Source organism: Lactuca sativa, chromosome 4, assembly GCF_002870075.4.
Source record: "Lactuca sativa cultivar Salinas chromosome 4, Lsat_Salinas_v11, whole genome shotgun sequence".
Taxonomy (NCBI): Eukaryota; Viridiplantae; Streptophyta; class Magnoliopsida; order Asterales; family Asteraceae; genus Lactuca; species Lactuca sativa.
Window position 1 is genome coordinate 2,828,703 of NC_056626.2, and position 16,348 is coordinate 2,845,050.

Here is a 16,348-nt window from a genome sequence, read left to right on the forward strand (position 1 = left end):
GGCTATTTTGGAAGGCGGGCAAAAGTGTTCTATGAATTCTTCTTTCATCTTAGCCCATGTGGTGATCGACCCGACCGGAAGTGACTTGAGCCAATCGTTTGCAGCACCCTTGAATGTGACTAGAAGCATGCGAAGTAGTTGGGTCTCGCGTGACACATTTGGTACATTGAAGTAGTCAGCCACATCATTTACTTCATCCAAGTGCTTGTAGGCGTCTTCGTGGTCTTTTCCATTGAAGGGAATCTCCTTGAGTTCGGCGAGGATATGACACTTTAGCTCGAAAGTAGCGGTAACGGGAATTGCGGGCTGCACAAGTCCCGGACCAGTGTCATCGTGCATCCTCTTCTTCCATTCCCCCATGGGGACTTCATCGATATTAGCCATGATAGCTAACTCGTCCTCAAAATCGGATTCATACTCGTACGTGGGTTCTTCTTCTTCCTCGGTCTCGTACTCGGTGTCTTCTTTAATTGGGTCTTCGATTGTCAAAGAGGCGTTGGATGCTCCTGATTTGCTACTCTTCTTCTTGCTGAAAACGGACTTGAGGTTCTTTAGTGGCGAATTCTTTGAAGAAGCGGATTCTCCAACGACTTTTCCTTTGCTCCTCCTTAATGCGGATTCCGGGTCTTCGAGAGGAGGGACCAGAGGTGTATCAAATCCTCGAGTCATGAAACAACTGCAAGAAAAACAAAAACAAACGCGTAAAAGGAACAAAAAGAAAAAAAATTAAAACTGTGAACCGCGATGAACTCGCCGAGTCGGCACGAGTGCACTCGGCGAGTTGAAGGCAAAAACAGAAAAAAAAAAATTCTAATTACTTTTAAAAACAGATTTTTATTAAAACTTATACTAATTACTAAATTACCTAAGAATTAACTTTGTGTAAGATAAATCCCACACAAAGGATCGATTAAACTAGAATTTAGTGCTAATTTAGAACCGTTCCCCGGCAACGGCGCCAAAAACTTGATGTGTGTAAACTCACTTAGTTTTAAACCAACTTTTAATTATAAAATAAACACACAAAGGCAGTGGACCTATCAATTGTGGTATAGCTAAATAAGTAGGGTAGCGAACACAGGGAACGGTAAATTAAAACTAAAAACTAATTTTATTTAAATTAATTAATAAGTAGGGGTTTTCTCTAGTTTTACAAGACTAGAAACTTACTAATTATCACTTAATCTAAAAGCTAGAAAAACAAAGAATTAACTAGATTCAATAATGGGAAGGACTTCTGTTTAGTTCAAATCAATTGATCTTATGGTTGATATTATGGTAACAGTGCAATGGATTAACTCTTTTGTTGGCTACCGACTCACGTGATTAGCTTCGCGTTCGCTACACTAACCCTTAGTGAACAAACTAACTCAAACAGTGATCATTTGTCTAATTTAATTAAATTCACTAGATTAATTATTCGGGTTAATTTAGACTTGCAATAGTTAACTAATTTGGTCCTTTAGTTAACTTCTTGTTGATGGTCATCACACAAGCTCACACATGAATTTACCTAATTTTCTTATTAATTCTAGTTTCATGTTCATTAATCCTAGACATATGATAAAGTGGTCACATAAACATATGAGGTTGATAATCAAAAGATGGTCATACTATTTAATTACCTTCCTATTAACAGAAAATTAATTATCATTCACACACAAGATTCTTTAGCAAGCTAAAACTAACAAAAATCACCAACATTGAATTAATCCTACCAATAATCAAACCATAGTCTCAATTTTGTATCCCCGAACAGAAGTTTAAGAGTTTTAGCTCATGATTGAGGTAATAAAAAGCAAATAACGGAATTCAAATTGCCTAACCATAATGGAAAACAAAAGATTAAGTAGAATGATGAGAATTTGCCTCAAATTTCCTTCGGAATTGGATTCTAGGTTGTATCTTCGTTCTCTAGGGTTCTTCTGGCTCTTCGATCGCAGCTAATCTCTCCAGAAGGGTTCTAGAATTGATAATGTCGATCTGAGAAGTTATCTTTATAGATGCGAAATGACTCGTCGAGTCCATTGCTGACTCGCCGAGTCCATCTCTTAATCCCCGTATGCGATAAGTCTCTGAGTCTTTATCTTCTCGAATCTTCGCTCGGACTTGCCGAGTAGTCGACCCTACTCGCCGAGTAGATGTTGTTTTTGGTGGTTTTCTTCTTTGTTCAATTACCGAGCTCCCAACCGCTTCTTCTGCTTCCTTCTGCTTCCGAGCTTCACTTTTGGAATGAAAACATAATTCAAACACTTTTAAGTACCTTTTGTCCATGATATGCGATAATTTAGATAATAAATGATAAAAAATCTATACTTAATATGAGCTAAATATGCAAATATCACATAACTTCTTCATACGAAGTCAGATTTGGATGTTCTTTTTATTGTTTTTCTTAGTTTAACATACTCTACGACTTTTATTTAGATTTCTAAGGCTAAATCTCGCTCTATCGTAAATTCACTATTTACGCTTCCCGGTGCCGTGCCGGTTCCGTCGCGAAACTTCAACGGGTTATAACTTCTTCGTTATAACTCGGATTTCGGCGTTCTTTATATGTATGGAAACCTTGTGACATATTCTACAACTTGGTTGAGATTATTTATTCTAAATAATCTTTTGTCGAAAAGTCGTTTTCGACCCCTATTGCTTGTAAATGGACTAGCCCGGATCTGCGGGCGTTACATGATGACTGGATTGTATACCGATGATTAGAGAGCTGCAGTTACTTGGAAGCAGTTCAGGGATATGTTTTGCGCTCGTTACATTCCACGGGTCGAGCGCGAGCGACTATCACAAGAGTTTTTGGATCTGAGACAGGGTACGGAGTCGGTGACAGAGATCGTCCGCATGTTCACCAAGAGGGCAATGTTTTTCCTTGAGTTTACTTCTGAGTAGCTCAGATGACACGTTATCTGAGCATGCTCAAGACTAATATTTGTTAGTTTGTTGCTGCCCAACGATGTGATACACTACTAGAGTTACAGGAGGCCGCTAGGCGGCGTGAGCTGGAGATTGAGTTATAGTTACAGGAGCAAAGGCAGGCCCCGACGCAGTCATAGCTAGCGCCGAAGCGTTCCTAGACTGCTGATACTAGGTCTGGAGGTCAGCCGGGCCGCACTTGTGGGAAGTGCGGGAAGGCCCATTCTGGGGTTTGCCGATCGGGGAGCGGGTGCCACAAATATGCTAAGCAAGGCCATCTTGGTAGGGACTGCAGGCAGCAGACTCCAGCTCCCATAATATGAATTTGTTATCATTGTGAGCAGGTGGGCCATACGAAGGCCCAATGTCCCATACTAGCCGCCAAGCCTAGCGCCGGCTACACTGAGGATTACTGACGGGATTCAGGGTAGAGCAGCGCCCCTGAGGGCTCAGGGACGCACCTTCCAGCTTACGACAGAGGAGGCCAGGGTAGTACCAGATGTGGTTGCTGGTATGTTTCTATCCCTTATCTTAATGATTATATATGTTTTATGCTTATACGTTTGTACCTGTGATTAGGTAAGTTTTTAGTGAACTTCTTACCTGCTTTGGTATTATTTGACTCGGGGGCAAATCGGTCATTTATCTCTTAGTCATTCAGTAGGGAGTTCGGGTTGCCAGTAAGAGAGCTAGAGTGTCCATTGCGAGTCTCTATCGCCAACGAACACGAGGTTTCTACTTCTTCAAATTATCGGGGTTGTATGTTGGAGATCTTTGGGGTATCTTTTCCGATAGAATTAATTTTGATTCCCATTGGGGGAAGTGTGTGTGATCGTGGGTATGGACTGGCTTAGTCATTTCGGTGCCATGATCGACTGCGAGGGTCAGCGAGTGGTAGTTCGAACCCCAAGTGGGGGAGAACTGATTGTTTATGGTGAGGGCACCAGATTGGGATCGGGGTTTTGTTCAGCTGCCAGGGATCGACAATACATTCAGCATGGATATGCGAGTTATCTAGCGTATATGGTGGATACGTGGGTCAAGGATCAGATTTCAGTTTCAGAGGTTCCAGTAGTCTGGGAGTTTGCTGACGTGTTCCCGGAGGAGTTACCCAGAGTGCCTCCAGAGAGGCAGGTTGACTTTAGGATCGACCTAGTGCCAAGTACGGCACCTGGCACCAAGGCGTCGTACCATTTGGCACCACCAGAGATACATGAGCTGTCATCACAGCTGCAGGAACTGCTGGGCAAGTAGTTCATTCGTCCGAGCAGTTCTCTGTGGGGAGCGCCGATTCTCTTCGTCAGAAAGAATGATGGTTCACACCGGATGTGCATTGACTACCGGGAGTTGAACAAGTTGATAGTGAAGAACCGTTATCCACTCTCGAGGATAGATTATCTTTTTGATTAGTTCCAGGGAGCATCTTGGTTCTCCAAGATAGAACTGAGGTTCGGTACCATCAGGTCATGGTTAGGGAGGAGGACGTGGAGAAGACCGTGTCATGGACTCGTTACAGACATTACGAGTTCATGGTGATGCCGTTTGGGCTCACCAACGCGCCGACAATATTTATGGACCTGATGAATCGGGTTTGCAGACCGATGCTCGATCGCTCGGTCATCATGTTCATATACTATATCTTGGTGTAGTCCAAGACCCAAGAGCAACATGAGGAGCATCTTCGGGAGCTACTGGGAGTTTTGAGGTGAGAGTGGCTATATGCCAAGTTCTTGAAGTATGATTTTTGGTTACGAGAGGTTCAGTTCCTTGGGAACCTCGTTGACCATGAGGGGATTTTGGTTGACCCAGCCAAAATCGAGGCGGTTATGCAGTGGGAGGTTCCAAAATATCCCTCGGATATCAGGGGTTTCTTTGGATTAGCTCGGTACTACAGGAGGTTCATACATGATTTCTCCAAGATTGCAGTACCCCTCACTCGTCTGACGAGGAAGGGGTGGATTTCTGGTGGGGCTCTGAGCAGCAGAGGGCATTTGAGACCCTCTGACGACGATATTGTGAGGCTCCACTCTTGACTCTCCTGGAGGGAGTGGATGATTTTGTAGTGTTTTGTGATGCATCCATCACCAGACTGGGAGCGGTCCTCATGCAGAGAGGACGGGTGATAGCCTACGCATCGCGGCAGCTGAAGCTGCACGAGACGAGATACCCTACACATGATATGGAGTTGGGAGCGATGGTATTCACTCTCAAGATTTGGAGACACTACCTCTATAGGGTCCATTGTACCATATACACAGACCACAAGAGCCTAAGACACATCATGGATCAACACAACCTGAACATGAGACAGCGCAGGTGGCTGGATGTAGTCAAGGACTACGACTGCGAGATCCTTTACCACCCAGGTAAAGCGAACGTGGTTGCGGACTCTCTAAGCCGCAAGTCAGCTGGACCTTCTACTCTGGTGACATGTATGGGGATATCAGTGGATTCTCCATTAGTGAGTTTGATCAAGGAAGCTCGGGTACAGGGTATGCGTCAGGAGAACTGGAAGCTTGAGAGGATTCGGGGTGAGAACACCCGGTTTGTGCAGGATAGTCGGGGATTATTAACCCGTTGAGGTCAGGTCTGGGTTCCAATGTCTAGTGGGGTCAGACAGATAGTTCTGGAGGATGCTCATAAGTCTTGTTTCTCTATTCACCCAGGGCCACCAAAATGTACCGGGATTTGTGATTGAGTTACTGGTGGTCGTGCATGAAGAGATAAATTGCTTGGTACGTGGAGAGGTGCTTGACCTGTAGGATGGTCAAGGTCGAACACTAGAGGCCGCATGGCCAGCTACAGCCCCTGGAGATTCCCATGTGGAAGTGGGAACATATCACGATGGATTTTATCACCAAGATGCCGAGGACGACGAAGGGCTTCGACGCTATTTGGGTCATCGTGGATCGATTGACCAAGAGTGCCCACTTTTTAGCGATACGGGAGAGTTCATTGGCCGAGAAGCTGGCCAACTTGTATATCCGTGAGATCTTTGCTCGCCACGGGGTGTTAGTATCTATTGTCTCAGACCGCGATGTTTCCTTCACCTCTTATTTCTAGCAAAAGTTCCACGAGGAACTAGGCACACGGCTACACTTCAGTACAACTCATCCACAGACATACGACCAGAGTGAGTAGACCATACAAACTCTCGAGGATATGTTGAGAGCCCGTGTCATTTGACTTCATTGGGAGTTGGGACTCCTACCTACCCCTTGCAGAGTTCTCCTACAATAAATTTCATTCCAGTATTGGTGCCCCACCATTTAAGTTGTTGTATAGACGAAGATGTCGCACCCCAGTTTATTGGGGCGAGGTCGGTCATAGGGTGATGGGTAGGACCGAGGTAGTTCTGCAGACTACCGATATGATTTAACAGATCAGACAGCAGTTGCAAACCGCATAGATTCAGAAGAAGATTTATGCCGACCGACGTCGATCTGAGTTGGAATTTCAGGTCGGTGACCTGGTACTCCTGAAGGTCTCACCCTAGAAGGGTGTGATTCGCTTCAAGAAGAGGAGGAAGCTGGGTCCCCGATACATCAGACCGTTCAGGATCATAACCAGAGTTGGCAAGGTGGCATACATGCTAGATCTCCGGAGGAGCTTAGTTAGGTCCACAACACTTTTCGTGTGTCATAGTTGCGAAAGTGCATAACAGATGAGGAGGCAGTAGTATCATTAGATGATATACAGGTCGACGAGCGCCTGAATTATATGGAGAGGCCAGTTGTCGTTTTAGAGAGGAAGGTAAAGGTTCTACGGAATAACGAGGTACCTTTGGTAAAGGTATAATGGGAGCACAGGAGGGGATCCAAGTGGACATGGGAGCCGGAGGCTGAGATGCGGGAGCACTACCCAGACTTGTTCGCCGCAGCAGACTTCGAGGACGAAGTCTAGTTCAAGTGGGGGAGAATCGTAACACCACGACTCCCAGGTATAAGTTTTAAATCATTATGTACACGTTTATGGACCTAATCGACGAGTTGGTTGCCTCAACTCATCGTGTAGAGGCGGGTTAGCCCGCATGGATTATTGACCTACTCGATGAGTCAGAGGACCCAGATTCGATGAGTAGGAGCTGGAAAATGAAACCCTAATTTTTAGGGTTTGCACCCTATTTAAAGGACCTTAAGTCCTTACCTCCAGTCCCTTACCACCTCTTGACGGCCAGAAGAAACCCTAATCTCTATTAATCTTGTTCTTGAGTGTTTGTGAGGCTTAAAGAGTGATTTTGGTGTAATTTATGAAGAAGGTGTGAAGTACAAGAAGCTTGGAGCAAAGAGGAGCTTGTGGATCTTACTCTACTTCATCATGACATCATTTTGAAGGTAACACGTCGTTACCTTGACTTATCTTTAGCCAGATCTTTTCATGTTTAGGTTTAGGGCAATCTTTAGCATTTTTGGGAGTCATTTCGTGTATTGGGTATGATCTGAAGTTGTAGCTTCAGATCTGGACTCCTCTTTGTCCCTATAGCCATAAAGTTAACTGATTTAGGAAGATTGGGTCTCTCTCTCTCTCTCTCCTTAGGTTAAACCTTTCCCTTTGTTTGGTTTTGGCATTTAGGACCATGCATGCACGAAAAGTTTGCAACTTTACGTGGAAACCATGCCCTAAGAGGTTAGATATGCATTATGGAGCTTTGGGGTGGCTTAAAAACATATGGATAAGAAATGGACTGCATGAACTCGAAGAGTCACATAGACGACTCGACGAGTCCAATGAAGATTGACCGTGGATAGTTTCTGCATGGACTCGGCGAGTCAGTAAGACGACTCGACGAGTCAGTTAGGGTTTTCCCCGACTTTTGGACGCACATGGACTTGACGAGTAGTCAGGAAATTCGGCGAGTCAACTAGTGTTTTCAGGATTTTTCGAGTTCTAGAAGGACTCAACGAGTCAGTAAGCTGCACTCGACGAGTTGGGTCAACATGGAATGTTGACTTTGACATTGACCAAGGGTTGACTATTTTGACTTATGGGGGTATTTTAGTAAATTTGGAAATTTATGGAAGTGGTCTTATGGTAAATATAGGTGCTAGAGTTCGTGGCTGTGATTCGAGAGTTTGAGCTTATCACTTTAGTTCGACATTTGTAAGGTGAGTTTTCCTCAGAATACTCAAGGGTCAAAGCCACCAAGGTCGGCCCTTTTGGATTGTTATCCTGATGTGTTATGCTAGTATGATCTGTTAGATTAGTATCCTGGTAGATAGGATGGTATTATGATGTTATGATCTGTTTGATCAGTATCCTGGTAGATAGGATGTTATTATGCTGTTATGATTTGTTAGATCGGTTTATCTATCTATAGACTGTTATATTATTATCTGATATATGTGCATATGTTTGATTGGTGGTTGAGGCATACCTACTTTATGCGAGAGCCAACAGACCTAGGCATTCCAACCCGATGGTTGTAGGCCGTGAGTATTCCATCCCGGAGATGATTGGACTTATATTATGTGGACATTCCAACCCGATGGTTGTGGGCCTGGGTTATTCCATCATGAGGATGATTGGACCCATAATATGTTGGCATTCCAACACGACGGTTGAGGGCCTGGGGTATTCCAACCCGATGGTTAACTGGACCCATAGTGTGTTGTTTGCGATAAATATATATTGTTGTGTGTATGGGTATTTTGGGGAACTCACTAAGCTTTGGGCTTATAGATTCAGTTTTAGTTTCAGGTACATCAGATGATCGCGGGAAGGATAAGGCGTGATCGTACAACTCCTCACATTTTATGATTTTGATTCATGGGATACTTTGACATTATACTATTTTGAAAACAAGTTTTGTAATAATCATTGGTGTTAAAATGTTTTAAAAAGTTTAAATTTGGCATGATTTTTATGGGTGTTACATGATTTAAAGGTTGTTGTTGAAAATTTTGATGCTGTTAGAAATTCTGATGTTGTTGAAAACTGGGTTGCTGTTGGAAATTTCGCTGCTGTTGGAATCCAGGCGGATTCTGATATTGTTGTTGTTTCTGGAAGTTATTCTGAAAATTCCGTTGATAGCCTCTGACATCATTTAGTGCAACTACATCCTCCTGTAGTAGTGGATACATATAAGTTGGATGTTCATTCTTCAGGCATATTCCACACTGTTTTTCACGAAAACTATTCCTTTTTCTTTTTTCAGCAGCAGAACTGCTTTTTCAGTTCATAAATCTGAGCTTCTAAGTGAGTGATTTATTTCTTTAACCCCTCGTGGTTAATCAACATACCATTCATCTTCATTCCTATAATGTTTCGACCCAATGACGAGTTTTTCTATCAATTCTCGGATTTCGGTTGGTGTCATGTCACTTAGGGATCTGCCACTGGAAGCATTTATCGGACTTCGTCCCATGGGTATCAGGCCTAACAAAAACACTGATAAAGCTGGTAATCATTGATTCTGTATTGTGGGCACCGAACAAGCACCTTTTTGAAGCGCTCATAGTATGTGTGTAAAGTCTCTTTTTTTCCTTGTTTGATACTAAGGATCTCTCTGCGAAGGTTTGATACTCGCACTTCTGGAAAATATTTCTCTAAAAATAGTTTTGCAAGCACGTTCCACGTGGTTTTGGAGTCGAATGGAAGATCATATAGTCACTTTTTTGTTGAATCTTGTACTGAAAAGGGGAATGCTCTTAGTTTTATCTGGTCCTTAGTGATGGCATGCGACTTTATTCCTGAACATACCACATGAGATTCCTTGAGGAATTTATGTGGGTCTTCATTTTCAATGCATATGAAAGTGGGAATGATATGAATTAACCCATATTTGAGTTCAACGTTTTAGGCTTCAGAAAAGGTAATGCAAAGAGGTTGTTGAGTGACCTCTTTCATGGCCTGTTATCTGAGAGTTTTCTCTTCGCCCTCTTCGTCATTCATGGCTGATTTATCAAAATCAAATTTAGAAGGGTCTGTGGTTTTGGATTCTTTAAAAGGCGGTGGATAGTATGTTTTAACTAGTATTTAAGAAGGTGAAGATGGTGGTGCTTTTGAGAATGATGAAAGGGTGATTTCTGGTTCGTTCCAGAGGGGACTGCCTTGTGGTATGGTGATTTCTGGCAGTAAGGAAGATGATGAAGTTGAGAAATTCAGGTGTTGCTTCTGAAGATTGGCTTGCTTCTTCAATTTTTTTTGCAATTTTCTTAATTTTTGGATCGAAGACTAACGGTGTACCTATATGTAAAGATCTTGACATAAAACTATTAGCAGTACCATGTCCCGACAATGACGCTAATTTGTTAAAACGTTGTCATGGACATCTTAAACAAATAATAATTTCACTGTTTGGTTGTACTAATAGTAAAAGTCAATGCCTCTTTGTGTAAGACATATGCCTCTTTGTGTAAGACATATACTAGTCAAATGTAGAAAATAATAAAAGGAGGATCTTTGTTTATTAATTAAAACTAGAAATTGCAGTGAAATAAAATAAATGAAATTCGGTAATAAAAAAACGTTTTAATTCTGCTACGACTTTCTTAATTATGCAATCAATTTGGATCTGATTATTTAAGATATGTTCTATCAAAGTTGGTACTGAAAACTACTAGAAGTTGTAGTAAGTTCTCTTTTACCTAGTTAATTAACTAAAACAAACTCTTCAGTTAGTCCTAACTTTTTACTAACCTAATTAAGTAAACTCTTGATCAAGTTAGAAAAACGGGATTATGATGTGTGTAAACTACTCCGCAATATTCAATACTTTTTTAAGCTCAGAAGCATAAAAATATAAAATTTTAGTTTATAACAAAGTCAAATGCCAACACGGAACCGATATGTTACTTGTTACTTATTACCGGTTAGTCAAACAATTATAAATTTCAACAACAGAATGATTTAGTCATAAATCATATGATAAGGCTAAAAAGTAGGGCTGTAAACGAACCAAACGAACACGAACATGGCTTGTTCATGTTCGTTCGTTTAAATTAACCGAACAAATGAACGAACACGAACGGTTAAACGAACAAGTTTTCTTGTTCATGTTCGTTCATTTAACGAATTACATTGTTCATGTTCGTTCATTTATGTTCATGAACATGCTAAACAAACATAAACAAACGAACATAAACGAACCAAGATAAACAAACATATATAAACATAAATAAACATAAATGAACATATAAATCAAACACAATTAAACATATATGAAGATAAAAAGAATTTATATGAACGAACATAAACAAACGTAAACGGACATTTACGAACATAATTGAACGAACGAGACCATTGTTAATGTTCGTTCGTTTAACTAAATGAACGAGAATTTGTGTTCATGTTCGTTCATTTGTTAAATGAACGAACTTTCCGCCAAACGGATTATAAACAAGGAACGTTCAGTTTGTTTACAGTCCTACTAAAAAATATTGCAAAATGTAATTGGATCGGACTTTGGTTGTAATGAAGTATGAACTTATGATTGGGTGTGCCGGGCTTTTCCATAGCAAAATTGGGCTTCAAATATACTTCACACCCTGGGTCCCTGATCCCCGGCCCTGGTTGAGTAAGTTCAGTGGTTGGCTGGTTTATCACAAACACAAACACTCCGCTTCTCGCCTCTCTCCGGATCTTGTCTGCTTTTTCACGGCCGATTCGACCAATTTCTCTTCCAGCCGTCGCCACTCGCCATGTCTCAAGTAAAATCACTCTCTAATCCTGTCTAATTAGATTGATTTATTATCTATTAATCTTTTTTCTTCATTCCAACACTTGTTTTGTTTGATTTGTATCACCTTTCTCCTTCACCGGACATGGAAAATAGGGTTTGGTTATGAAATTTGATGTTCTTATCCTGCCAACAAATATTTCGAACTCTATCTGTTTTATACGTTATCGAATTTATGCATTCCAGTCCTTATCATCGCTTTCATCATTGATCTAACGTGGATCATAAATTCATAAGGGGTTTCTCCTCAAGTACTTATTTGTATACCTTGTTATAAATAATAATAATTTGCATTATTTTCTGGTTTTAGATGGATAACAGAAACTCCTCCGCCGTCAAAAGAGCTAGAACCGATGGTATGCTCAGTTCATAATCTATCATGCTAATTGCTTTTTAGTTTATTGTTCTTCACTTAATTCTGTTAGCAGTTTCTGTATTGATTGACTAGATAGGGGTTGGCGTTAGCTTGATTTAAACTTTGAACAAATGTTTCTCTAATTTCTGATCCTAGGCTATATATTAAAATTGAGCTCCAAAATCCAACCGCAGTTTTTAAGCTCCTATCTTAAAAAAAGAAAGAAAAAAAACTTCTACTTTGAGATGCAAGTTTCATCCCTTTATTCACAGTTCACAGTTGTTATTTGAACATTGTGATGAATCCTAAATTCTGATCTGTAGTGGATGTGTATAATATATGATTTCAGGTGGTCGTAGGGAAGATGACTGGACCTGTCCCAGTTGTGGGAATGTCAACTTCTCTTTTAGGACAACTTGCAATATGCGCAACTGTACACAGCCTAGACCAGCTGATCATAACTCAGTAAGTTACTTTTACTAAACAGTAAACACATTCTACAAGTAGAAACTGTTGTTTATGGCATCAAAACTAAAGAGGTAAAAGAGTTGTTGATTTGCAGAAATCTGCTCCAAGGCAAATGCTGACACCACAGGGGCAGGGGCATGGTCATGGTCATGGGCATGGGCATGGGCATGGCTACTCTTCATCATCTCCTTATGCAAATTCTGGTGCACCATCTTCAATGTACATGCCTTATGGCTCGTCTTTATTCAATGGAACCTCCATGTCTCCTTATGATGTCCCTTTATCTGGTGGCTCCGCCTATTACAACTATAACAACCACCGCCTTTCTGGAGGAGGAAACCCTTATCGACCCATGCACCTCTCTGCCCCCTCGTATCCTGGTGGGCCCATCATAGGGAATGGTATGTATGGTGTACCTCAGTTGATGGATCGATACGGTCTAGGGCTGCCCATGGTATGTGTTGAAATCTTTACTTTTTCTAAAATACAAAATATTACACAATTTTTTTATTTTTTTATAATAATATTTATATCATCTTAGGGGCCACGACCTGGGTTTTTCCCGGAAGAGACACCTCAAAAGAAAGGTATGTTATACTTATAATTTTGTATGATGATGAAACGATATCTTTTTTATGTTCTTATTTTACTTGGAAATTCAGATGGTACACGAGAAAATGACTGGGCATGCCCAAAATGTGGAAATGTGAATTTTTCTTTTAGAACGGTTTGTAACATGAGGAAATGCAATACACCTAAGCCAGGATCTCAGGTTTTTGACAAACCTTATATATGTATGTATATATTGTCTCTGAGTATTTAATTAATTTTTATTATATGGTGTTAATATGCAGGGTGGAAAGTCGGGCAAGAGTTCGAGTAAGTGATACATACATATGTATACTACGGATATATTTGGTTGGATGGATACATGTTTTATATATTTATTGTTTTGTGAAACAGATATGCCTGAGGGGAGCTGGAAGTGTGAGAAATGTAACAACATAAATTATCCATTTAGGACAAAATGTAACAGACAGAACTGTGATGCTGAAAAGCCATCAGAATCCCAAAATTTCCCTGAAGAAGAAGAAGAAGAAGAAGAAGAAGTAGAAGGCAATGATCAGGTCTGTTTTGTCAAATGTTTAATCCAGTTGTTCTTTTGGTTAAATAAATCTGTTTTGTTTTTGGTACTACACTATACTATGAATGTAAAGGGAAAATTGTTGCTAGTCATTTTTTACCTTTTACCATTTCTGTTTTTCTGATCTGCTTTAAATCTTGCTTGGAGAGTAACTTGCATTTTTGGTCCCTGAAAGTTTTCGTTTGCAATTTTTGTCACCTTTTTTTTTTGTTCCAATTCCAAGTAAAATGACTAGTTTTGGTCCTGTCCCTGAGTATAGATGATTGTGGTCTGAAAAAGCATAGTCATAGATTACTTGGAACAAGGAGCAAAAAGGACAAAAATTGCAAAAAGCAAGCGGGTAAAAATGTAATTTACTGATATGTGATGTGAGTGGTGATCCTTCTGACTTAATAATTTTTGTTCCAGTGAGTAGGTCAAGAGTTGCTCAGTCTCAGTATGGGTCGGGTCTGGTCGGGTCGGGTCTGAAAGTGAGTCATTCTCATTTCATGTCGTGTTCCTTCCTTCCTTCCTGTTGCTGCGGTTATGTTATTGAGTTTCAGTTACTTACTGTGGTTTGTGTTTTGTTAAATTCTTGTAGCTTATTTATTTATATATAAAACCCTGGAGTTTATGGTCTTAACAAACTGATTCAGTTGTTTGGGTGGGGGTAAGATGTATACTTGTTATTACTATTATTATCATTATTATTATTATTGATTCTGCATGAACAGTTAGGGTTGTCTTTGTCTTTATTAGGTGTCTGTTTTTGGTACACAGTGGTGTATTATGAGTTATGTGTTTGTTGGACCACGGTTAACCCTAGACTAAATGACGTAGTGGTCCCCACCCCATCAGAGCTTTAGCTTTCTTTTTGCTGGAAAGCTGCTCAAGTTTTTGTCATGTGTGTCGGTGGTGTTGTTAATTTGATAGATAGTTCATCAGGAATTACTCATAACTATCTAACCTGGAATCTGTTTATAGTGTAGGCTACGGAGGAACATTAATACTAAAATCTCTATATATATTTATTTATTTTCAAGCATATAAGAAAATCTTTTAATATTTATTTTCTACACATTTTGAACTGTGTAATTGTTTTGTTGATATCCAAAAGTAAACCAAAAGGACGGACTGTTGTGCTTGGCACATTTGCTTGGTTGACTGGCTGTGGCTGAAATGAATGCTGCTGATAAATTTTGGTTTCTACTCGCCTCGGTATTACTAGGGTGCACATGGTTAGGTTTTACGCTTTTCACTAAAACCAAAACCAGTTGACTTGGAAAAACCCTTGGGTTTGGTTTTACTTGCCTTTTCTTTTCTCCTCTATTAACCATACATTTACAAGTTAATGAAAAAAGTAATTTACTAAAAATCTCTAGATTATATATATATATATATATATATATATATATATATATATATATATATATATATATATATATATATATATATATATATATATATATATATATGTGTGTGTGTGTGTGTGTGTGTGTGTGGCTGTCATGTATATATAATAACCATACTAATTGATTTCATTTTGATTAAAAAACATAATTTTCTTTTAATGTTAGTTTCTTCTTATTGCTTTAAAAATCATATTATTTTTATTTTGTAATTCATCCCAAACATCTATGTATTTCTAATATGTTTTTTATTAAACCTTTAGTAGAAGCTTCATAACTTCTTTCAACACCTACCTTTTGTATACTTGCATTGTGTCTTTTTTTTTTTTTTGGATTATGGGAAGAGGTTTATCAAGTTTTTAATGAACAATTTCAATCTTTCACTATATATATATATATATATATATATATATATATATATATATATATATATATATATATATATATATATATATATATATATATATATATATATATATATATATATATATATATATATATATATACACTCAAATAAAAACAGTAAATAGTGTGAAAATGTTAAACAATTATGTTTATGTTATTATTTTGCAATGAATGTTATATATATGTATTGTTGAACTAATTCTAATATGAATATCAACGTTTGATTTTTCATATATTCATTGTAATATAATTATTCGATTATAAATTTATGTATGTGTATTCTTATAGTAAATTTCAGTTTTAGTTTTAAGACAGGGCTTAAACCCTTAACTTTAAGAAGGAAGTTCAACACCTGATACAGTTAGGTCAAAAACCTTTTGGTAATTTTACCTGTAGATGCTCTACGTATTTTAAAAAAGTAGAATTCTGAATCAGAGAAAAGTTTGAAAGACCAAAATCATACTTTAGGAAGCTTGATTATGGTTTTGGTCTAAAAATCAAAACTTTGGTTTAGTTTGTTGACCCAAACCAAACTAAAGAGGCATCAGGTATGAACACAAGAAGTTGTTGCAAAATTATTAATCCAAAGTCATTTTTTTTTAATAAGAAAAAGCTACTAAAATCTATAGTCATGCCAATTCCAAAGTTTGGCCTTTTCATTTAAGACAAATTAAGTGTTGATAGGCCGTCGATATCAAAGGTCCATCTGAAAGAGCTTGGTTGCAGCCCTCATACAACAACTCAAGGTCAAGGACCACCACATTACATTGTTAGGGTGGTCACTACCCTACCACTCTTTCTTACCATCATCATCATCATCATCATTCATCGTCTTCAATAAGTGAATTTTTGGCACCTACCCCCACCCCATACTGTTCACCTCATGGCTCATGTACTTGGAGCCATGCTTTTATGATGATATGTATATGTATAACATATGATAACATACACCATAGGTACCGTCGGTAAGTGGACCCCACCCAGAAAAC

The 16,348-nt window shown here is 39.3% G+C and overlaps 1 protein-coding gene across 2 annotated transcripts; it reads left to right on the plus strand.

Moving 5' to 3' along the window:
• The first annotated feature begins 11,313 nt into the window (after positions 1-11,313).
• On the plus strand, positions 11,314-14,278 carry LOC111889878 (ranBP2-type zinc finger protein At1g67325). Of its 2 annotated transcripts, none has more exons than XM_042900793.2 (9): positions 11,314-11,570; positions 11,910-11,955; positions 12,304-12,419; positions 12,501-12,876; positions 12,964-13,009; positions 13,085-13,194; positions 13,277-13,301; positions 13,386-13,549; positions 13,975-14,278. In XM_042900793.2, the coding sequence occupies exons 1-9, from the start codon at positions 11,335-11,337 to the stop codon at positions 13,975-13,977; spliced, it is 1,122 nt and encodes a 373-aa protein (XP_042756727.1). In that variant the 5' UTR covers positions 11,314-11,334; the 3' UTR covers positions 13,978-14,278. The 2 variants fall into 2 exon arrangements, with proteins under 2 accessions (XP_042756727.1, XP_023741802.1); XM_023886034.2 differs by having other exon boundaries at positions 11,431-11,570; positions 12,517-12,876.
• The last annotated feature ends 2,070 nt before the right edge of the window (positions 14,279-16,348 follow it).

Bases quoted from the DNA above. Each gene is read 5' to 3' on its own strand.
- LOC111889878 (XM_042900793.2), top strand. From the start codon at position 11,335: ATGAAGTATGAACTTATGATTGGGTGTGCCGGGCTTTTCCATAGCAAA. The intron at 11,571-11,909 runs GTAAAATCACTC...TTCTGGTTTTAG, and splicing joins CGCCACTCGCCATGTCTCAA to ATGGATAACAGAAACTCCTC. The intron at 13,010-13,084 runs GTATGTTATACT...TTGGAAATTCAG, and splicing joins AGAGACACCTCAAAAGAAAG to ATGGTACACGAGAAAATGAC.